The sequence below is a fragment of the Syzygium oleosum genome, unplaced genomic scaffold, assembly GCF_021117445.2.
Source record: "Syzygium oleosum isolate NSW1041296 unplaced genomic scaffold, Sole_v2.1 Sole_v2.02, whole genome shotgun sequence".
In the NCBI taxonomy this organism is placed as follows: Eukaryota; Viridiplantae; Streptophyta; class Magnoliopsida; order Myrtales; family Myrtaceae; genus Syzygium; species Syzygium oleosum.
The window spans coordinates 2,824,410-2,849,354 of NW_026607486.1; the positions used below are offsets into that span (position 1 = coordinate 2,824,410).

Below are 24,945 nucleotides of genomic sequence, written 5' to 3' on the forward strand. Positions count from 1 at the left end.
GTTGAAATTTCAGAAATCCCTGATCTACGAATAGAATGACTTCGTTGATTTTGACTATGATAAAGCTTGATTTCCATTTATATCGCAACGTTATCGTACATCCTTTGTTATTTTTAATACAAGCATATCGTTGCACGGACAACATTGCTTCTTATTTCCGTTGCGAACACTTCCTATCGCATCGAAGTTTGAAACTGATATCGTCTGCTACATTGTGCGCGTCGGCAGAGATGCCGAGCAGACCCCGTTGAGCAAAACCGGTGCAGTACAAGCCATTTTCTCCTTTCCATTGGCGCAGGACCTTGGTCATGCCGTCTTTGTTGAAGAGGTCATCTCCACCCTAATTAAGTTACCATAAATATGAAGATTCAACGGGAAAAGTTGCAAATGTATATAAATCAATCACTATTAAGTGGCTTAACCAAAAAAAGATAAATATAAAGAAAATGTACCTGGAGCCATTTCCGCACAGTGCTTTTGTAGCCAGTGGCAAAGACTATGGCCTCAAATTGACTGGTAGTGCCATTTACAAATGTGACCAGCTTCCCGTTAATGCTTTTGATGGAGGGGAAAACCTACACCATTTGCTTTATTATAACTTGAGAAGGTTTAACATGTTTTTGATTATGTTTTAAACTAAATTTCAAAGAAAACAAGCCTATAATTCCTTGATTTACCCTGATTTCTCCCTTCTTGATCCTCTTCCTTGCCCCGACGTCGATGGTGGGGGATTGTCCGGTCACTGCTTTTAGATAGAATGGACCTTTTTCCGGCATCCGAAGGCCGTACTTGAAGAAGTCGTCATATTTTAGATTGCTGAGTTGTATCACGAAGGTGTCAACTATTCGGCATGGGAGAAATTTTAACAAGACCATACCAAGAAACACCATTTCCTTGGTAACAACATGTACCTGCAAATCCTCGTCATTAGGCCATTAAGCTCATGAAAAAACTTTGCCGTTATCTATAGCTATCAAAGAGAAATAAGGCTTTCATTTGCTCTCTATTATATGTCCATTAAGTCGTTTGCCAATTCGAATTTCTCTGGTTTGTTGCAAGAGATTCCCCCTATCAACTCACGACTGAATTTCCTCAAAAAGATGAAGAATTCTGTAAGTTCCATCCCGTACTAAAGAAGGAAAAATGCATGAATTATAGAAAGAGTTTGCATACGGGACTTCGAGCAACAATGGAAGTGTTGGCACCATAGCTCCACAGATCATAGGCAATCTCCATTCCTGAGTTACCACAACCCACCACCAACACATTTTTCCCTCTGAATTCCCTCCTGTTCGCTCGTTTTACGACGAGGAATACCTTTCACCGAAACTTTGATTTTCGGTTTTTATTAAGATAGGTTATGTGGCTTGATTTCTAAGAGAGTTGTGGCGAAAAACAGAGGGTAGCAAAGGATTGTATGGAACGCATTGAAATCGAATGGATTGAAAAAGGATCTGACATCAACAAGGTTCCAAGCTACGTTACAATACTCCTATGAAAGCCGTAAAGGACTTGAAAGTTAACTAAAGTTGCAGGAAGCTGTAAATGCAGGACGTTAAGGTACATAGGAAACTAGGGGGAAGAATAGCAGAAGTGCCAAAAGTTGTGTACGGAGCTCACTTTGGTGCCAAAAGTTTCAAACGGATCACTTAAGTGCCAAAAGTTGTGAAAAACGATCACTTAAGTGCCACATCGCCGGAAATCCGACGTGGCATTTTTTTTGTTAATTTCTCAAGCTGATGTGGCTCGCCGGAGGCTGATGTGGCATTTATTTTCTTTTTTTTTTCCTTTTCTTTCTTTTTTCCTTTCTTTTCTTTTTTTTTTTTCTTTCTTCTTATTTCCGATGGCCGGCGTCCGGCCACCGGCCATGGCTGGCCTCGCCGGGCATCGCCTTCCTCCGGCGAGGCCGCCGTGACCTCGGCGAGGCCCGGCCTCGCCGGATCTGGCGAGGCGAGCCCTGCCGGGCTCGCCCGCCCAAGCGAGGTCGACCTCGCCCGGGCGGGCGAGCCCGGCGAGGGCTCGCCTCGCGATCCGGCGAGGCCGGCCCTCGCCCGGAGGAAGGCGACGCCTCGGCGAGGCCGCCGTGGCCTTGGCGAGGGCTCGCCTCGCCAGATCCGGCGAGGCCGCCATGGCCTTGGCGAGGGCTCGCCGTGCCGGATCCGACGAGGCCAGCCCTCGCCGAGGCCACGGCGGCCTCGTCGAGCTTCGCCTGGAGGAAGGCGACGCCTCGGCGAGGCCGCCGTGGCCTTGGCGAGGGCTCGCCTCGCCAGATCAGGCGAGGCCGGCCCTCGCCGAGGCCACGACTGCCTCGCCCGGTGGAAGGAGACGCCCGGCGAGGCCGGTGGCTGGCCTCCGGCCACTGGCCATGGTAGAAGAAGAAGAAAGAAAAGAAAAAAGAAAAAAGAAAAGAAAAAAAAATCAGAAAAAAATATTTAAAAAATTGAATTATACACGTGGAAATTCCACGTGTCATTAAAATTTAAATACAAAAGTCACGTATTAAATTTGGTCGGAATTTCTCGCCGTTGGCACTTAAGTGATCGTTTTTTCTCCGATTTGGCACTTAATTGATCGCCGGCGTAAACTTTTGGCACTTAAGTGATTCGTTTGAAACTTTTGGCACCAAAGTGAGCTCCGTACACAACTTTTGGCACTTCTCCTGTTCTTCCCCCTAGGAAACTAAGTGCAGATAAGCTTGAGTGTTTTTGCATTGTTCTTGATGATCCTTCCTCTTTCTTTCTTCTGAGTATTTGTATCTCCTCATATCCTGTAACTGCTTGTCGGTTACTTCTATGTTTTCAAACTTTGAATCTTGGCGCTTCCAATAACTGCCTTATCTAACCACGTTTTTCCAAATTCATTGTCCGCCAAAACTTGATCTCAACCGCTGCGACGACTTCAAATTTGGACAAGCAACTCCCCACAATCTGCTCGTGCTCACTATCTCCGCTTTTTGCTCATAACTTCCTGCTATCATGATTTACGTGGCTGGGCCGTGATTCATCTTTACGGATTTTCTGTAATTTCGGTATATTCCCGAAGTATAGACTTCCCGAATTTCGGGAAAGAGTCAACGTCCCGAGGCATAATGGCTCTAATGCTTTTTTTTAACTCCCGAACTATGACTTTCCATGTTTTGGTAAATATACCGATCTTCACCAATCACCGAATTCGGGATATAATGTCATTCACGCTTGCTTCCCAGCATTTTTCCGAATTTTATCCAAACGTATTTCGGAAGATGGCTGATTTCCATTATACACCAGATTCGGCATTAAAGCCGACTCAGCGTCTATGCCGATTCTTATTTTGGTGTCAACAGATGCCCCCTTTTAAAAGGATTAAAAGAATTTTTAATTCTTTTAAATGCCAGAAAAAAGGTACTTACTTTTTACTCTTGCTGTCGTTTCGTCACCTCGCTTCACGTGCTTGTCCTTTCGTCTTCAAAACACTTATTCTAAAAATCGTTCCTTTCCTCGTTCCTCTGCATCCTCAACTTCTCGACTTTCTGCAATCTCTCCCAACATTCGTCTAAACCTAATGGCTTCCAAAGCTTCCAATGATCAAACTCTTTCCTTTTCCGCATCATATGTCCTTGACCGGTACCAACTGTTCCGAGATTCCGAGGATTTTATTGAAGAATTTCATCTGCTCTCTGTGGAGAACGACTACAAAGATTCTTACATCCTTGGCCCAGCAGTTCACAATCACTTCTCTGTTCCAAAATGCCTGTCAAGCCACTTCCCACGTCACCAATTTGAGGTACTTCCAGTCCACGAATCATCTATCTTGGCGTATCAGTGGCATTCTCGTCCCCCTCGCCTTAGGGCTTTTTCTGACTTTGAGCCTGATTTCTACCAATGGTACCTTCGACTCCTTCCTTCTAAGGGTTCTCTTTGGGATACCATTTTGATTCATAATGCTCTGCGTCTTAGCTGCTTCGATTACCATTTGAATCACGAACTGATCGGCGCATTGTCCTGTTTTTGGTCGACTTCCACTAATTGCTTCTTTTTTCCCTTTTTTTCCTATGTCGGTAACTTTGCTTGACATATATTGCCTTACTGTGCTTTCTCCTTTAGGTACAGACCCATCTACCCTGTCTCCCAATTCTCGTTCGCTGCTTGGTAAATTGTCTGATTCTGAAATGGCCTATGGGGCATTCATTAAGAAATACTTTAAGAAGGAAAGTACAGTTACCGACGAGGAGCATACTGCTTTTCTTTTGTACTGGCTCTGTAAATTCCTTTTCTGCCACCCTATAGTTAGGGTCTCAAACGATTTTGATGCTGTTGCTTCTGCTTTAGCTTCAGGGACCTCACTTGCCCTAGGCAAAATAATGTTGGCCCTGTTATATCGGGGTTTAGCCCATGCTTCCTCCTCCATTGCTTCAGACGAAGTTAGTGGAGTTTTTGGTGGTCCTCTTTGGCTTCTTCAAGCATCGGCAGCTTTCTATTTCCCTGCTTGATTTTCCAAGGATCAAGTTCTCCAATCCCTTTCGGTTTACATTCCTGACCAACCAGTCTGCCAAGCCTTGAGCAGAAAATTGGTCCCTGTTTCCAAAGAGCCATCTTCTTATTTTCGGTACTTTATTTCTCAGATTTATTCTATTGAAGAGAATCCATATTCCTTCTCTCTTTTTTTGTTCCCCAATTCAAGTCCTACCTTCCTTCCTTCCAGAAGAACAAAAGTGACTTCTAGCAGATTGGTCTGACCTCTGTTGATCTCCCTGTGAGATTTTTAACAAAAGGCAGGTTCGTTGCTGGCTTTGAAATTTATTCTCCCCAGTACTGTGCCAGACAACTTGGGTTGATTCAAGGGATTCCTGTTCCAGCCCTTTATACTTTCTCATTTGCTTCTTTCGATAAAATATCTTGCAAACTGAAAGATGATCAACCTTTTGGTGAGCTAACCACACTGGTACGGGGTATTTATCGATTGTCTCGTGTTACCGAATTCACTGGATGCCCTGATTGTTCTTCAGCTGAGTTCGATTTCTGGTGGAATGGTTATCGAAAGACTGTATTTTCAGATCCTCTGGATCATATTCTTTTGAAGATAAGAGATGCTGTTCCTCTTACAGTACCAAAAACAATCGAAGCTGCAAATATGCCTTCAACTAAGCCAACAGAGCCCTCTAAAGGTAACTTAATTCTGCCTTTCGATATCTATATATATATATGTTTTGTTTGGCACCCAACCCTCCATCTGACTTCTTACTCTTACAGTGAGCAAGAAAAGGAAAGCTTCAGATTCAACTGCTTCAGAGAAAGTACCAACAAAACGTGGTACTAGGAGAGTAATTATTTGATCCTCAGAGTCATCTCCAGAGGGTCCTCCAGCATTGATTCAATCTCCAGAGCCCACACTTCGAGCTATGATAAAGCCGTACACTCCGAAAGGTAACTCTCATGCTTTATTTCTGGAGGCTACCAATGTGTATATTAACATTAATTTTTATATCTTCTGATCAATCCAGGAACTCTTAAGACCTATCAGTCCAGTGTTGCTTCCCCTGTTTCTTCTCCTAGCAAGACTCCTGCCACATCAGTTTCCAATCCTTCACTAGTGATCCCTGCTCCTTTGACAGATGTTAATGCTGAGTTGGTTCGAGATCAACCCTCTATTCCAGATCCTAAAGAGAGTACACCAACAAAGGATATTTCTGCCAATGTTGTGAGATCTGAAAAAGATCTTCCTCTAGCTCTCACTGGTAAATGTTATTACCCTTTGTTTGACTCAAGATTTTATGCTGTTGTCTGATATACATATGCCGATATCTGCAGTTACTGATAAATCCACTTCTACGCCTCAAGGGACTCCAATTTCAGAAGGAGCATCGACTAAGGACTCCTTGAGTGTGCCACTACCACCTGCTTCTTATGCAATTACTGTTTTACCTCCCTAAACATCTTATGCTGTACCCAGTCCACCTGCCAAGATAGAAATTTTTTCTCAGGCTGAACAGGTGGAAATGGAGAGGATATTAGCAGGTACTCATCCTAGCTCTTCAATAGCTCCTGATTCTTCAGAATCTCCAGCTTTATCAATGTCTGCCGAAATTCCCAAAGAAGTAGCCAAAGCTAAATGGGAACAGCTCCTTAACTTATTGGAACTTGGCTATGGGAAATTGATCAATGACTCTGATAAGAAGCGCCAAGCGAAGATTCTCTTCCAGGAAGTATGTTCTGGTGATCCATCCTTCATATTATCTGAGCCTTTCCAGGACAAGATTGATCTCTTTGCTGTTAGTTTCGTGGACGCTGTGACTACAATTAGAGTCAACCTTGATCAACTCCCCCGTCTTCTCTTTGGGGAAAACCGAGGATTGGCAATCCAAGATGAGTTAGCCCGTAAGCGTGAAGATGCTCGTCTTTTCTACAACAATTTTAAAGTTGAGGAGAGTAAACTTCAACGCTTGGAGACTAGGAAAGAAGAGCTTGAGGCAGAGTTGAGGATGGTGGTTACCCAAATAGAAGAGCAGAAGCTCACAGTCTCAAACTTCTGTCCTACACTCAGACGCAAGATGAAGCAGTGTCGGGAGTTGGAGAAAGAATTTGATGATACTACTGGAATGGTCAGAGTCCATGAGAAGAAGAGAGCAGATATTATGGATGAAAACAATAGGCTTGAAACTGAGTTGAGAAATTTTGTAATCGAGGCCAAAGCTCTATTGGCCAAATGGAAATGAAATGAAAGACCTACTTGCTAGATTCTATTTTTGGTTTCCTTTGCATTTACTTATTTGTGGAATATCCCGACAATGCAAATTCCCGACGCTGTACCTTGCCAAACTTAATAATTCAACCATCTTAACCAAATGTTAAACCTAATCTCCATCTGGCTCCTTTGACATTTGAATCAACTCAAAGAAAATTGTTCCCTTGCAACTTTCATAATTGAAGGGTCGAACACTAATCCTCCTTCTCACTTATCCTCTCTGAAATTACTGGATACTGACTTAATAACCGTTTATCCATACGCATGAACCACATTCTGCCTCTATCTCATTTCCCCAAGAAAAACTCTGGCACATTACTGCCCACGATTTGCTCCATATCCTTTATCTAACTGCTCAGGCTTACCAAATCTTTCCTGCGAACTTACTGTCCTGTTCATGATGTCTTCGCATGGTTCTTCATCTCAATTGCTTCTTTGGTCTCGATCACAAAGATCTCGTATTATCCATGAAGGTAAACTTTCCATTGAACATTACCAGGTCTGAGTTTTGACAACCATTCTTCGTTTCCTTTAACATGAACAACTTGTTTATTCTACTACCTATAGGTGATCGATCCTTATGGAGGCGACTGCACGAATTGCTGTCCCAAGGACATCATGCTTTATTATTGAATCACAAGCATAAGGTAGAAATTACCGATTTGACAAACCTCTTCAGATCCAAAGTGTTTCTGTCTGCAGATTCTACCTTCTTGGATATGGTTTGGGAGCTATGCTCTTTATTCCCTGCTAGCTTTGATGAATTCGAACATAATGTGAGGGAGATTTGGAATTTAGAGCCTATTATTGTGGAAGCTGACGCTCTTCAACTTCAAATTGAGGAGGAGTCTTCCCGATTACGAAACTCCAAAGAGAAATATGCTCAAGCTCAAGACTCCTGTACTCAAGCTAGAGATGACGTTGAGATGACACGTTGACTTCTCAATTTCCTTTCCAATCATCGTCGTGTGGAGCAGAGGATACTCAGAGATGAAATTTCTCATGTTAAGTCTATGGTTGAAGTTTCTTCAAACAAGTACAGGCAGTTGCTTCAAGAAGCTTGGGAAAGGTTTGAAATTGTTCGCTTTCATTCTCGTCACATGGAGTATCTCGAGGAACAACAATCTAAACTCCACCAGGATCTTGCCTTGCATTCTAATCATGTAGCCCAGAACCTCAAACTTGTTAATGATTTGCAAATCTTTGTAACCAAGAGTAGAATGTACTTTCATTTCTAATGAATGGACTAATCTCTTTGTATTTCCCAGATTGATGGACGATATTTCTTCAGGAATTTCCCATTTATAGAACGTGATAGTTCTTTTCCATTGACATCCATCAACCTGTATGCGTTTCCACTAAGCACTTCGGTAACTAAATATAGGCCTTCCCAATTTGATGACCATTTACCGAATTCCTTGTTTTGGAGATTAAATGGCAAGATTGCTTTCCACACTAAATCCCCCACAACAAACTACTTAACTTTAACTCTCTTGTTAAAAGCTCTGGCTACTCTTCTCTTTTGTGCAATCAACTGATCCAAAGAAGCCGCACGAACTTCGTCTAGTTCATCCAAATTTATATGCATCCAATCTCTATAATCTTCAGGCAACATTTCACTCTGCAATTGGACTTTTAAAGATTGTACTGTTATCTCCATCGGTAAAACTGCTTCTTGTCCATATGTAAGCATATAAGGGCTGACACCTGTACTTGATCTTCGTGATGTTCGGTATGCCCACAATACTGTTGACAGTAAAGTATCACATTCCCTTGGATTTTCTTCTAGATGCTTCTTGATCAGACCAATAACAACCTTATTAGTAGCTTCAGCTTGTCCATTTGCCTGGGGATAATATGGTGTGGAATAGATCATTTTGATTCCTCTTGATCGTGCAAATTCCATTACTTCACCTCCAGTGAACACTATTCCTTGGTCCGCAGTAATTGACTCAGGCAAGCCAAACCGATGAATTATGTTTTCTTCAATAAACTTGATCACGGTCTTTTGTGTAATACTCTTATATGGAATGGCTTTCACCCACTTCGTAAAGTAATCCGTAGCCAATAAAATGTAACTGTGCTTATGAGAAGAAGGTGGATAGATCTTACCTATTATGTCCATTGCCTATCCTCTAAATGGCCATGGCTTTATAACAGAATGGAGCTCCATAGCAGGTACATGTTGCAACGGTCCATGTTTTTGACACGAAAGACATGCTTTGGCACAGTTGATACAATCCTGCATCATTGCTAGCCAAAAATATCCATACCTTTTTAACAGCCATCTCATCTTGATTCCTGCTTGATAGGCTCCACATATGCCTTCATGTGCTTCTGCCATAACCAATTTTGCATTATCTTCATCAAGACAACGTAAGAGCAATCCATCTGAGGATTTTCGGTATAATTCTTCTAATATGACATATTTCTGGGCTTGTCTCCTCAGCTTTCGATCTCTTGAATCTTGATTCTTCAAATATTCGATGATAGTTTGTTTTCAATCCTCTTCTCGAACTACCTTGCTAACTGCTATCGGTATTTTTCTTTGTTCAGTAGAAGGTACCGACAGTGTTACAGTAGTTGTGATGTCTGCCAACTCATTTGATATTTGGTACCCGGAAGCCACTTGAGCCAACTCGTTAGCCTCGAAATTTGTATCTCTTTTAACATGGACTATGTCGTACTCTCTGAATTGCTCTAATTGCTTCTTGGCCAGATAGTAATAACCAATCAAATTTTCATTTGAGCATTGGTATTCTTCCTTTAATTGTTTCACCACCAATTGTGAATCACCAAATACTTTGATAAACTGTGCTTTCAACTCAATCAATATTCCCAAGCCAATAATCAGTGCTTCATATTCAGCTTGATTATTTGAACATTCAAAATCTAACTTACAGACGCACCTTGTAAGTTCCCCATCGGGAGAAATTATTATCAATCCAGCTCCAGCCATACTCTTAGCACACGATCCATCAAAATACAAAGTCCATGGTAGCACTTGACTGAGGCTTTGCTCATTTTCTTCCATTTGTAAACATGGGTATTCGGTAAGAAAATCAACAATGGCTTGGCCTTTTACTGCTTTGATCGGCACATATATCAAATCAAACTCAGACAAGATAAATGCCCATTTAGCTATACACCCTTTTATAACAGGTCGGGATAGCATATATTTTATTATATCAGTCTTACCGATCATATGCACTGTAGTTGGCAACAAATAATGTCTTAACTTCATACAAGCAAAGTATAAAGATAGACATAATTTTTCAATTGCGGTATATCTTTTTTCAACATCAGTTAATGCCTTGCTCAAATAATATACCGCTTGTTCTTTTCCATTCTCATTCTCTTGTGCCAACATACTCTCGATAGTTATATCGATAGCCGATAAGTACAATTTCAGTGGTTTGCCTGCTTTCGGCGGCATTAATACAGGATGATTCATTAGATAGGCTTTGATCAAATCAAATGCCTTTTGTTGTTTCTCTCCCCATATAAATTCGTCCTGATTTTTAAGACGCAGAAGCTGTGTCATCGGCTCCATTTTATCAGACAAATTGGCAATGAATCTTCTAAAAAAGTTTATTTTTCCAATTACCATCTGCAATTGTTTCTTTGACGTAGGATTGGAAAGCTCCATGATAGCCCTTGTTTTGTTCTTGTCAATTTCAATTCCCCTCTGATTGACCAAAAATCCCAGGAAATTTCATGCTCGTACTCCAAAGGCACACTTGGTTGGATTCATCTTCAATTTGTACTTCCTCATCCTAATAAATGCCTGCTCGAGATAATACAGATGATCTTCTTGGGCTGATTTCACCACCACGTCGTCAATATAAACTTCTAAGAATTTACCGATCATATCATGAAAAATAAGTTCATTGCCCGCTGGTATGTAGCTTCTGCATTCTTCAATCCGAAAGGCATAACTACCCACTGAAAAGTCCCGATCGCACCAGGACATCTAAATGCTGTTTTTGGGACGTCTTCCTTAGCAATAAAAATCTGGTTATAACCCAAATGACCATCCATCAAGGATAACATCTCATTTCCCGACGCTGAGTCTACTAACATATCTGCCATGGGTATTTGGTATTCATCCTTTGGAGTGGCATTATTTAGATCCCGAAAATCAATACAAACTCTCAGCTTTCCATTCTTTTTTTTTACATGGACAATATTTGAAAGCCACTCTACATACCTGGCTGTTTCAATAAATTTCGCTTTCAGCAGCCTTTCTATTTCCTCTTTGACTTTATCAACTACATCTGGAGCAAATCTTCTTGCTAGCTGCTTATGCGGACGAAATCCTTTCTTGATTGGAAGGCGATGTTCTACAATATCTCTTGACAAACCAGGTATTTCATGATAGTCCCATGTAAAGCAATCTTTGTACCCTTTGATCAGGTTAACCAACTTTTCTTTCATGCCCCCTTACAAAAACGTACTTACATACACTGGACGGAAACAACCAGGCTCTCCTATATCAACCTCTAATAATGGATCTTGAGCCTTCATTATTCTGTCTTCTTTGACTAATAACTCTTCCCATTCATCAATACAATCTGAGGCTTCAACATTTTGCTGCACCATTTCCGCCAAGTGTGTGAAGTACCTTTCACAAACTTCTTGCAATATGGACTCGTTTTCCATAAAGAGTGTGTAATTCTTCTAATGCCAAGCTTGACTTGGGGATCCATTCAGCTTTCATATCCCCGAAGTGGCAATAAGCAAAGGACTGTGGATCTGTCCTTGGTGATTCGACAGCATAACCCTCATGTAAACAGTCCCAATATTCTTGACAAATGTCAGTCCATCCGATTGAAGCATATCCCGAATCTGCCTCAACATATTCTACTTTTTCGCCATTCCAAAATGCCAAGACTTGATGCAAAGTTGAAGGTACACACTGATTAGAGTATATCCAATCTCTTCCGAGCAACAGATTATATGAACCATCAGACTCTATTACAAAGAAAGTCGTTTTGGACGACTTGGACCTTATAGTTAAATCAAGCACTGTTGCCCCCTTGACTTCGGTAACTTCCCCAATAAAATCAAACAACTGAACATTAATGTCGTCGTCATCTTTCCCCAATTTCTTGAAGTACTTGTAAGATATGAGGTTTAAAGTAGCCCCAGCATCTACAAAGATTTTACCGACAGACCTGCCATTGACCCTGCCTGAAATAACCAAGGACCTCAAATGCTTTGCCTTTTTAGAAGGTACTTTATCAAACTTAATGGCTTCTTTATCGGGGAAATGAAATTCTACCATGGCTATCTCTTTTTCTGAAATGTGTTCGATGTCTTCTTCCACAGCCAAATTAGTTCTATACTCCGCTGGAAGTTTAGCATGGACCATGTTTATCCGTATTGGAGAACCATATTCCTTTGATATCTTGGAGTAACCAGTTCGGTAACTTCTGCCATCTTTTTGTGACGATTTAGGACCCAAGTTCTTTTGCTCCACCTTTCTCTGATGTTTTGGGTTGAGAGCTACAGTGATCTGCCCAAAATTAATTGTCTGGGGAACCTGTGAAACTCCCTTCTCCCTTTTCATTTCAACGTGAGAGCTACTTCCTGAATCACCTGGTTCTGATTTAATTCGATCTTTTTCACCAGGGTTTCTTTTTCAGACCCAATTACCTTTCCTACTGACAGACGTGAAAGGTAAATTTTGCCTTGCTGTACCTTTAGCTCGGGCACTCTCGAAATTCCTTTGTCTGTTTTTCATCCGCTGGAAATGCCTCTTGATGGTTCTGTAAGACGCCTGTCCTGGCGATTTAACTGTTGACCATTTTCCTTTGGGAGGATTATACGGCACCTTAACTGTTTTTCTTTTGTGGATTTCCTGAGAAATTGATGGTGGTGGATCATCAAACTCATCTCCCCAGCCAGTCGGCTCAACTGGCAATGATGGAGGTGGATAATCATCCGCATCTCCGTAATAGACCACATAGTCAAACTTCCCGCTAGGTTCTCCAAGCAATCCGACTTTGGGGTCACCTTCCTTATATCGCTGCCATAAACTCTTTTTCTTTGCAGGCTTTGGTAATGTTTCTTTTTCTTTATGAACTTGTGTAACCAATTCCCGAATTGGAAGGGCTAGTTGAGATGAATCAGGGTGGTATTCCTTCCTCTCATACCTATGACCAACATCTTTTCTTTCAAGTACTTGTGCTGTCTGTCTTGGTTGAACTTCCTCCTCTCTTGCTTGTACCGAAAAGTTTTCGGTAGCTACAATCTCAGATCTTACCTGTGGATTACCTATCCTGCGGACAAACGATCCCGATCTGTATCTTCCCCTTGTTCCTCTCATGTATTGGAACCTGAGAATCTCCCGATCTTGACGAGTCAGCTCTTGGCGACAACGGGTGCAAAGTTGTTTGTTGTCATCACCCGTCGTTTCTCGTATATTAACCATGCTGATCATGTTCGGGAAAGGATATGTGTCTACTTCCATTGGGGCCTTGCCTTTGTCTTCGGCAAATTTAATCTTGCCTTGGCGAATTGCCTCTTGGATACTCTTCCTAAACACAATGCAATTCACCGTATCATGAGTTGTAGAGTGATGCCATTTACAATATCTCTTATCTGTTATTTCCTCCTTTGACGGGATTACTTGTCCTTCAGATAACTTGATCATTCCATCTTTCAACAGCAGGTCAAATATTTCATCTAACTTGTAGATATCAAAGGAGTAGTTATTTGTCTCATTAGCCTTGAACTTGGATACATCTCTCACCCTGGCCGGCTTAAGTGCTGGGCACACATACGGTTTTTCAAGCACCATAGTTGCTACGGTTATTTTATTCTCCTCTTCAGATATACCACCATGTTCGGTACTTTCAGCAAATGCCACTGTCTGCCGATTATCCTTATTCGACTTCTTATCTTTCTCCTTTAACAAATGTTCATACTTGAAAACCCGAGCGTTTAACTGAAAGAGATCGTCAAAGGCTTGTCCTTCAAATCTTTCTTTAAGGTTAAACCTCAAGCTGTTAAAAGCCAAATCCGTGAACTCCTTTTCAGTGAGTGATGTTAAACATCGGTTTCTGTATTTCTTGAAACGTGCAATAAACTGATCTAGTGTCTCAGTACTATATTGATACATCCTGGCCAAATGGGCTACCGTTACCTCTGGTACCGTTCGGTAAAATTGAGAATGAAACTGCCTTTCCATCTCGGTCCATGTTTGAATAGAATTCGCAGGCAAATTTGTATACCAAGTGAATGCTGTTTTTGACGAAGACAATGGGAATAACCTTAACCTTAAATACTCATTAGTCCCAGCCTCTCCGCATTGTGCCAAGAATCGACCAACATGCTCCACAGTTGACTGATCCTCCTCTCCTGTAAATACAACAAAATCTTGCATCTTGAAACCCCTTGGATATGGTATGTTGTCAACCCAATCAAGATGTGGCTTCCTATATACTGGCCTTAGCATTCCTCTCTCTGCTCCCAATTATTTCATTACCGGTTCTGCAACTCTATCTGGATTCCATGGTCTTAAATTTTGCTGGCCTAACCAAGGATCTTGACCCCTAGGATCAAACTGCTGAGGTCTATTCACCCCCTGCTGTTCCATGTTGAAATTAACGGGTAGTGGTGGCCTATAAAGAGGGTTTTCTATCACATGAGGATACAGTTGAGGCGCAGGTGGTCTGATATGGTCAACATTAGGCATATTTACTGGCGGAGGTACGTTCAGCACTGGTGGTGCGTTTGTGACCATGGGATTAACCAAATTAACATCATTTGGGGCATTTTGAGGGAAATTGTAAGCATTCACACCATTCATAAGGTTTATAGGGGTAGGATTCTCTAGCCTTGGTACAATTCTGACAGGAGGTTGCGAATTTGATCCCCTATTACCATTATATCCAACATGAGGAGGTCCCGATGTTGGTGGAAACGATGTTGTCCTAAGAGGATTTGCATAAAAGGGTAGAACTTGAGAAGATGAACTGGGACGCGATATTACCTCATTTATAGCATTGATTACCATGGGCTTTATCACATCCGTCACATGTCGCACCATATGGTTGGTAAGCTCGTTCTGCTATTCTTCAAACATCCTTTTCATCGTGCCTACCAAGGTGTTATCTGGTGCCAACACGCGGGCTTGTTCTTCAGTTAATTGCCGAGGAATGTCGGCATTCTCCTCTACTTGATTAGCTGCGGAGTGCTCAGAGCGTGCTCCATCATCTGGATTGTTGATGTTACCCACCGGTATTCCTTCAGATTGACTAGTTCTCACCATTTCTCCAAATCTTACCACGCGAGTCCCACTAGGCGTGCCAAAAAGATGTTCGCTCATTTTACAACGAGGAATACCTTTCACCGAAACTTTGATTTTCGGTTTTTATTAAGATAGGTTCTGTGGCTTGATTTCTAAGAGAGTTGTAGCGAAAAACAGAGTGTAGCACAGGATTATATGGAACGGATTGAAATCGAATGGATTGAAAATGGATCTGACATCAACAAGGTTCCAAGCTACGTTACAATACTCCTATGAAAGCTGTAAAGGACTTGAAAGTTAACTAAAGTTGCAGGAAGCTGTAAATGCAGGAAGCTGTAAATGCAGGAAGTTAAGGTACATAGGAAACTAAGTGCAGATAAGCTTGAGTGTTTTTGCATTGTTCTTGATGATCCTTCCTCTTTCTTTCTTCTGAGTATTTGTATCTCCTCATATCCTGTAACTGCTTGTCGGTTACTTCTATGTTTTCAAATTTTGAATCTTGGAGCTTCCAATAACTGCCTTATCTAACCACGTTTTTCCAAATTCATTGTCCGCCAAAACTTGATCTCAACCGCTGCGACGACTTCAAATTTGGACAAGCAACTCCCCACAATCTGCTCGTGCTCACTATCTCCGCTTTTTGCTCATAACTTCCTGCTATCATGATTTACGTGGCTGGGCCGTGATTCATCTTTACCGATTTTCTGTAATTTCGGTATATTCCTGAAGTATAGACTTCCCGAATTTCGGGAACGAGTCAACGTCCCGAGGTATAATGGCTCCAACGCTTTTTTTTTAACTCCCCAACTATGACTTTCCATGTTTCGGTACATATACCGATCTTCACCAATCACCGAATTCGGGATATGATGTCATTCACGCTTGCTTCCCAGCATGTTTTCGAATTTTATCTAAACGTATTTCGGAAGATGGCTGATTTCCATTATACACCAGATTCGGCATTAAAGTCGACTCAGCGTCTATGTCGATTCTTATTTTGGTGTCAACATCTCCCATTCCGGTACTCGCTCGAGTGCATCGCTGCCCTGCCAAAGCTGTCTAAGCCGTCAACCTCCGGTATCACGCCCTTGCTGTTCTCCCCGCTTGCCACCACCAAGAACTCCGCGACGTAGACCTCATCCTCGCCCGAGCCCGTGTTTCTCGCCACGATCCGCCACTTGCCGATTTGATCATCATACGATGCGCTCTCGACAGACCGTCGACAGTACAGTTTTATCTCGAAACCTGACTTGTAGTTGTCGAGGTATTCGATGAATTGGTCCCTAGGGACAAACTTGGGGGAATTGGAGGGGAAGGGCATGTGGGGGAGCTCGCAGAATTGCTTGGCTAGGTTGTCACATCCCAATTTTTGGGCTTGGGAAGCCGCAGGTAAATTGTAACATCCTCAATTTCAGTCCCTGGGAAATGGCTATGGTTTAAGTTTGGTGGTTTTCCAATCGGAACTAATTTTTACTCTTGTTTTGGAAAACCCTATTTTGGATCCTTTGTACCCCTTCATTTTGTTTTTTTTTTGGGAGACTTTTGTGATCCGAATTTCCAAATACTTCCTTCTTGAAAGTTTCTCCAAACATCTTGATGTTTTACATACTTTAAGTTCATAATTTTTGGAATTGATATGAGTAGTACGATGGCCTGATTTTCGGACCGTGTAAAACTGTCCAGAATGGGTATTTCGGTGATGTTCACACCGTCTTTATTTTCTACAAGCTTTTCTGGGCGGATTTTGGAAAAGTTTCCTTCACAAAAGTTGTTGAGAACGTCCTTTTCTATAACGTACATAAATTTGAGAATTTTTCGAGATGATTTGGATTCTGGACAGAGCTTACTTTTAGAAACAAGAATGTTGTTCCAGCGAACTGTTTTTATTCTGTCTTTGAGCTACTAAAAATGGTGTTTACAGAGAGATTAAGATTTCGTGCTCTGCATGAAAAATGTTTGTTAAGGCCTTTTTTATGACATATTAAAATTTTAGAATTTTTGAAGTCCATTTACTATGTTTTCAAGTCCGACTTCGTGAACAGTGCAAAGCTGTCCGGTTTTGTCGGATTTCAAAGATTCAGCATTTTCTATACGAGAACGTTGGAATTTGGACTTGGTGTCTTCTGGTGATTTAAAGTACACGTTCTGAGCTTTCAAATGAGATATTTTATGCCTTGATTGGAGGTCATCCCAGGGGGAAAACGAGAGTCGGTTGAGAGAGTTGCCAAGAGAGAATTATTGGTTCTTCATCATGAAATTTTGTCCCTTGTTATTAATGAAGCTGCGAGGTAAGCGATGACCTCATGTTCCAATGACACGTGCGCTTACCTCATCCAAACTTTGGCCCCAAGTTTTGCCTCTCTATAAATAGAAAGAAGGCCATTCGGCCAAGGGGAGAGAGAAATGGAGAGAGAGAGAGAAGTCGAGAAGAGAGAGAGAGAGAGAGAGAGAGAGAGAGAGAGAGAGAGAGAGAGAGAGAGAGAGAGAGAGCCAATGAGGTGAAGATAAGCTTGGCCCTTCATCATTTTCTTTTGGCTTTAGTCATTAAATGGCATTTAATGAAGGCCATCATGAAATTTGACTAAGAGGCCCTCTCTTATTGGCTCAAGTCTAGGGTTTTCTAGTTCTATAAATAGCAAGACAATCCCCCCCTTCTCTCTCATCTCACGCCACTTCCTCTCTTTCACACCATTTCCACGCCCAAACTAGCCGGCCATCACCTTCATCTTTGACTTTCTTGCTTCCTAGTTCACGCCCCGAGAGCTCCGGCCAACCTTCTTTCTTATTTCTTGCTTCGTATTCATGACCGAGAAAGAGAGAAAGAGAGAGAACTTACCGACTAGCCCGTATCTCTCTTGTGGTTCGATCAAGTGAGGAAGCCACGTCCAAGGCCGTGTGTTCGTGTTTAAGCCCGAGAACCACCAAGAATCGTCCGAGAGTCGCCGAGACTCACGTGTCCTTCACACGCCTCGTTTTCTCTAGTTCTTGTTTGATATCATTGGGTAAGTGAATTCCCTAATCTCGGGAAATGATGATGAGATGCGTTGTGACGTGATTTGCTTGGACCGTGTTCGGTCTTGATTGGTTATCTCTTTGGCCTGTTTATGTTTTGTGTTTGACGTTCATATCTCGAGATAGAAGCCGGAATTTGGCTAGTGATGTTCACGTGTTATAGCCATGCTTAGAGTTCTCTAGTATTTGTCGGCATGAACTTTGCTATTGATTTTCCATCGACGCCGGTGCGGTAAGGGCCGACTCATGTTAACGGCGATCGATTTATCCTCACTTGACATTAGTATTTTCACTTGCTGAGTCTCCCCGACTCATCCTCCGTTGTTTTTCCCTCTCAGGTCCATAGGATGGTCGAACGGACGGCGGCGACAGGGGGAGTTTGAGCCATGTTGGAGTTCGGGGAAAGCTAGGAGCTGTGAATCCGAAGTAGTGGGCTTAGGACACCCAAGCCACAACGTTTGTTGTGTAAATGGCTAAAATCGGCTAAGTTGGCTTGTAAAATATGTTTGCTTGTCCTGTAAACATAAGGTTTGTTTATGATGCTGTTTGTCTTAATCCCGCTGTTTGTTCTGAATGTGATTGTCCCGAGATATGCTTCCGCTTGTGTGTAACGAAAGATAACAATGAATGGGACGTCACGTTAATGACTGCGAGGTGGGGGCGTTACAGACTAATTTGGTATCAGAGCAGGTTTTCCCTCCAGTAGGTGCAGTTCGGGGCAGCTTTCAATTGGCCAGTCCGACAAGGGCGGGGAGTGGCACCGGGGCCATACGACCTGATCATTAAGCGGCTTCTGACAGAGGTGGCACCGAGGTAAGAGGCCTAATCATTGAGCGGCCTCTGGGCAGAAGTGCCACCAGGGTGAAGGGCCTGATCATTGAGCGGCTCCTGGCAGGCTTCTAGAATGGCTAAGGGCAGGAATGACCGAACTGTGCACCGAATTGGGAAAACGATTCTGAAATCAAAGCGGGAATAAAGACCTGGAGTGATAAGGTGCGCTGAAGTTGGGGTAGCTAGTTAGGAAACACCCCTATGCATGTAAATGATTAATTGTGATTGAATAGGTTAAGTGCTCCTGTTTGTTTGTGATCACTGACCTATTCTTGTGTTGTAGAAAGTCTTGTTAGACTATTGATAGCAAAATAAGTGCTTAGGACCAGGCTGCGACCGCTGAGGAAAAAGGAAAGTCCCATCAGGACGCCACGACCTCGAAAGAGAAGTTCAAGCAGGTTCCCCTCTAGTAAGTTGCAGTTCGGTGTTGAGCCAAGAGAAGGCTGTTGAATTTTGACATAACCCGATCCGATGAGGACGGGGAGTGATCGCCGGGGCAGAACCTGATCAAGGAGCGGCTCTTGGCTAGGAAGTGGACGCCGGGGCAAGAAGCCTGATCAAGGTGCGGCTTCTAGCAAGAGTGGTCGCCGGGGGTAAAGACCTGAATAAGGTGTGGCTCCTGGTAGGCTTCTAGGATGGCGGGTAAGAAAAGGAATAAACCGAACTAGGTACTGAATTGAAATTAAGATGGGAACTGTTACTTGAAATGATAAGTGTGATCTTCGTGATTGTTATAAGTAAGTAAATTATGTTTGAGTAAGATTTTATCAGAGTAGCGCAGCGGAAGCGTGGACAAGCTTGCTGCACTCTAGTATGTTGGATCGAGGTCGAGGAAAGAAAGGTCGCTGGTCCAGAGCTAGTCCACATTACAGTGGATGCTGTAAAGGTACTAAGGTAAGATAAGTCCCAGGTACGTAGGATCTTTTGAAATTCGAGAACGAAAAGGGAATTAGCCTATCGGTTGGCATTGCCATCGAAACTTGCTCAGGTACATGTTGTGTTCTATGTATTGATATTGTGAAAGTGTGAGCCCGATCCGGCACGCGTGCTGAATTTTTCGACGAGGTCGAAGTGGACAGCAGAGTGTCCTATGCTGAGGAGTAGGTGCGGATCGTGGATTGTAAGGAGCAAGTGTTGAGAGATAAGGCCATTCTCTTAGTTAAGGTCCTATAGTGTCACCGGGGCATAAAAGAAGCCACCTGGGAGAGTTAGGAATTGAGGAAAAGTTGATACCTGCATTTGTTCGAGGAACCAGGTACGCGTTTAAATTTCGAGGACGAAATTTTATTAGAGGGGGAGAATTGTCACATCCCGATTTTTGGGCCTGGGAAGCCGCAGGTAAATTGTAACATCCTCAATTTCAGTCTCTAGGAAATGGCTATGGTTTAAGTTTGGTGGTTTTCCAATCGGAACTAATTTTTACTCTTGTTTTGGAAAACCCTATTTTGGATCCTTTGTACCCCTTCATTTTGTTTTTTTTTGGGAGAATTTTGTGATCCGAATTTCCAAATACTTCCTTCTTAAAAGTTTCTCTAAACATCTTGAAGTTTTACATACTTTAATTTCATAATTTTTGGAATTGATATGAGTAGTACGATGGCCTGATTTTCGGACCGTGTAAAACTGTCCAGAATGGGTATTTCAGTGATGTTCACACCGTCTTTATTTTCTACAAGCTTTTCTGGGCGGATTTTGAAAAATTTTCCTTCACAAAAGTTGTTGAAAACGTCCTTTTCTATAACGTACATAAATTTGGGAATTTTTCGAGATGATTTGGATTCTGGACAGAGCTTACTTTTAGAAACAAGAATGTTGTTCCAGCGAACTGTTTTTATTCTATCTTTGAGCTACTAAAAATGGTGTTTACAGAGAGATTCAGATTTCGTGCTCTCATGAAAAATGTTTGTTAAGACCTTTTTTATGACCTATTCAAATTTTAGAATTTTTGAAGTCCATTTACTATGTTTTCAAGTCCGACTTCGTGAACAGTGCAAAGCTGTCCGGTTTTGTCGGATTTCAAAGATTCAGCATTTTCTATACGAGAACGTTGGAATTTGGACTTGGTGTCTTCTGGTGATTTAAAGTACACATTCTGAGCTTTCAAATGAGATATTTTATGCCTTGATTGGAGGTCATCCCAGGGGGAAAACGAGAGTCGGTCGAGAGAGTTGCCAAGAGAGAATTATTGCTTCTTCATCATGAAATTTTGTCCCATGTTATTAATGAAGCTGCGAGGTAAGCGATGACCTCATGTTCCAATGACACGTGCGCTTACCTCATGTTCCAATGACACGTGCGCTTACCTCATCCAAACTTTGGCCCCAAGTTTTGCCTCTCTATAAATAGAAAGAAGGCCATTCGGCCAAGGGGAGAGAGAAATGGAGAGAGAGAGAGAAGCCGAGAGAGAGAGAGAGAGAGAGAGAGAGAGAGAGCCAATGAGGTGAAGATAAGCTTGGCCCTTCATCATTTTCTTTTGGCTTTAGTCATTAAATGGCATTTAATGAAGGCCATCATGAAATTTGACTAAGAGGCCCTCTCTTATTGGCTCAAGTCTAGGGTTTTCTAGTTCTATAAATAGCAAGACAATCCCCTCCTTCTCTCTCATCTCACTCCACTTCCTCTCTTTCACGCCATTTCCACGCCCAAACTAGCCGGCCATCACCTTCATCTTTGACTTTCTTGCTTCCTAGTTCACGCCCCGAGAGCTCCGGCCAACCTTCTTTCTTATTTCTTGCTTCGTATTCATGACCGAGAAAGAGAGAAAGAGAGAGAACTTACCGACTAGCCCGTATCTCTCTTGTGGTTCGATCAAGTGAGGAAGCCACGTCCAAGGCCGTGTGTTCGTGTTTAAGCCCGAGAACCACCAAGAATCGTCCGAGAGTCACCGAGACTCACGTGTCCTTCACACGCCTTGTTTTCTCTAGTTCTTGTTTGATATCATTGGGTAAGTGAATTCCCTAATCTCGGGAAATGATGATGAGATGCGTTGTGACGTGGTTTGCTTGGACCGTGTTCGGTCTTGATTGGTTATCTCTTTGGCTTGTTTATGTTTTGTGTTTGACGTTCATATCTCGAGATAGAAGCCAGAATTTGGCTAGTGATGTTCACGTGTTATAGCCATGCTTAGAGTTCTCTAGTATTTGTCGGTATGAACTTTGCTATTGATTTGCCATCGACGCCGGTGCGGTAAGGGCCGACTCATGTTAACGGCGATCGATTTATCCTCACTTGACATTAGTGTTTTCACTTGCTGAGTCTCCCCGACTCATCCCCCGTTGTTTTTCCCTCTCAGGTCCATAGGATGGTCGAACGGACGGCGGCGACAGGGGGAGTTTGAGCCATGTTGGAGTTCGGGGAAAGTTAGGAGCTGTGAATCCGAAGTAGTGGGCTTAGGACACCCAAGCCATAACGTTTGTTGTGTAAATGGCTAAAATCGGCTAAGTTGGCTTGTAAAATATGTTTTCTTGTCCTGTAAACATAAAGTTTGTTCATGATGTGGTTTGTCTTAATCCCGCTGTTTGTTCTAAATGTGATTGTCCCGAGATATGCTTCCGCTTGTGTGTAACGAAAGATAACAATGAACGGGACGTCACGTTAATGACCCCGAGGTGGGGGCGTTACATAGGTGGAGCTTCAATCGATCGTACGACCTCTTTCTCCAAAGAGAGGCGGAGCAATCCTCTCTCTCGAGCACGATGTTGGCGATGCCGAGGCGGTTCAGGCATGCCGCTGTCGCGAGGCCTGAAGGGCCCGCGCCAACAATGGCCACCACAATCTCTTTCTCGTTGGCCTTGTCCATGGATGATTTGGTTCTTCTTTGATTCAACTGCGACAGCGTTTCAGGGATGTGGTTTTCGTAGATACAAGCTGGTGTGTTTTTTGTAGAGAGAGAGCACACTGAACTCGCACGTGAATCCGTCCTAATTAATTGGACCTCATATGGAAAGTTCATGGGAGTTTAAACTTGCAGGTTCAAAGTAGTAAGAAAATCGAGAATCTTACTCAAACTAGCCATGAATCCACATCACCCTTTGTAATTACCTTGGATTCTTTGTTATCAGATATACTTGATCTAACTACCGAGTCATCTAAAATTCGCATTGGCATCTTTTACTGGATAAGTCTTTGAACTGGAGTTACATTTGTTTTTCTTTCTATATGCGTAGATTTAAGAATTTCAGGCAAGAAATTGAATAGGTGGACCTCATTAAACACCAACTTCACATGTACCTTTAACTACTGTACATGGATTTTCCGACGCAGCCTTCTTTACTACAAATAAAGCAAAACCATTATTGCATCAACATCTATCAGGAGATTGAAGACGCACCTTGTCAATATTAGCAGTTACAACAACTGTTGACTTTATAGGATCCATCTCGCTACAAGCATCATCTGTGTTGATTACTTCGCTAGTATCCACTTTCTCAGAAGTTTCTGGTTGCAACTTCACTTCAGGCTTAACAACGTCCAGATCCGTATAAATACTGTCACTAACACTCTTACCCAAAAGTTCTGGAGACTCGTCAAATACAATTTTTCTGCTGATAACGGGTGAATTTAATTCCGAACACCACAACCGATAGCCTCGCTCGCCTGTATACACTTTTTTGCCCTTCCATTGAGTTTACCATCACTCACTCGAATATAACATGGGCAACCAAATATTCTAAAAACAAAATAATTAGCAACACTAAATGACTATACTTCTTTGGGAGTCCGATATCTAATCGCAATCGATGAGGATATATTGTTCAGGTAACTCGCCGTACTAAGCGCGTCCGCCATAAATCTCCTAGCCATACAACACTAGTGAGCATTTTATGAGCCATCTCTAGTAATGCTTTGCTCATCAACTCTGCAACCTGTTGTGGTTCACTAGCACTAGTGCAGTGTCTCATTATGCCTTCCTTCATGGAGAATTCGTTTAACAACTTCGAGCAAAACTCTATATTATTGTCAGTGTACACATGCTTGATCATTTTACGAGTCTTCTTTTCGATCAAAGTTCTCAACTGCGTGATTCTCACAGCAGCATCAAACTTGTGCCTCAGCATAAACACTCATATCTTCCTCGAGTAGTCATGAACAACTGTTATCATAAATCTAGCACTTTTCCTCGAAGCAAATCGCGACAACCTGCGAATATTCAATTGAATTAATTATCCAATTTATGTGATTTCTCTGACAGTTGCACTGAACTGCACTCTCCGTCGTTGATTTAAATCATATCACTTGCATACATTCAGTAACAAATTTCTTTCACTTAAAACCTTTAGGCTTCTCTCGTTAATGTGCCTCAAATATATATGCCACAATTTAGATTCTCAAACAGGTGTATTCGATATCTCCGCGGCGAAATTCGTCACTATCTTACTTCGAAGCTCTTACAGGCCACTATGCTCGATTCCTTTCATTAGAACAACCTTCAAAATTCCACATTCTGAAGAATATCGACACACAGCTGAATCCAAGTCACTCAAGGAAATTATGTTCTTTTTCAACTCTGGAACATGCCTTACTCCAGTTAATATCCTCGTGATACCATCATGCATTCTGATTCTAACATTACTAACGTCTATAGCATCGCACTTATAGTTGTTCCCCAAGTACACTTTACTACTATCTGTGCACTGATAAGTAGTAAACTAGTTTCTTTTTGGTGTAGCATGAAAAGAGCAACCAGAATCCATAATCTATCCATCAAATGATGAATAATCAGTGACAGACAAAATATAATCAGCACTATCTGAATTACTGTCAGCTATAGCTACAACATTATCCACAGACTCAACTCTAATTCCCTTACTCTTGTCATTTTTCAGCTTAAAGCAATCCCTTCTAAGATCTCCTTTTGCCACAACTCCAACAGACAACACCATCAGTCATATATTGACTGCGTCTATTCTAGTTTATACCACTTTTGCTAATGTGTACTAGTTCTTCCTCTATTTTCACCTGCTAAAGATTCCTTTCTACGGATATCCTTACTTAGAATCAAATCTCAAACCCTATTAAACGTTAAACTTGTTGACTTAGAGAAATTACTGGCAACGGTAACAGTAACATTCCAACTATCAGGTAATGAGGATAATAGAATTAAAGCACGTACCTCATCTTTAAAG

The 24,945-nt window shown here is 42.1% G+C and overlaps 1 protein-coding gene and 1 long non-coding RNA gene across 2 annotated transcripts; one reads left to right on the forward strand and one right to left on the reverse strand.

Moving 5' to 3' along the window:
- Positions 1-151: 151 nt before the first annotated feature.
- Positions 152-23,877, reverse strand: LOC115669349 (probable indole-3-pyruvate monooxygenase YUCCA10). Its single transcript, XM_056309006.1, has 8 exons — positions 23,626-23,877; positions 23,151-23,279; positions 22,442-22,646; positions 15,986-16,324; positions 1,174-1,295; positions 678-911; positions 453-575; positions 152-340 (listed from the first exon to the last, which is right to left on the reverse strand). The coding sequence occupies exons 1-8, from the start codon at positions 23,875-23,877 to the stop codon at positions 152-154; spliced, it is 1,593 nt and encodes a 530-aa protein (XP_056164981.1).
- LOC130137456 (uncharacterized) lies at positions 18,910-22,250 on the forward strand. The gene is made up of 3 exons (XR_008815888.1): positions 18,910-19,714; positions 19,809-20,075; positions 22,113-22,250. It is a non-coding gene; the product is annotated as an uncharacterized LOC130137456 (long non-coding RNA).
- Positions 23,878-24,945: the final 1,068 nt, after the last annotated feature.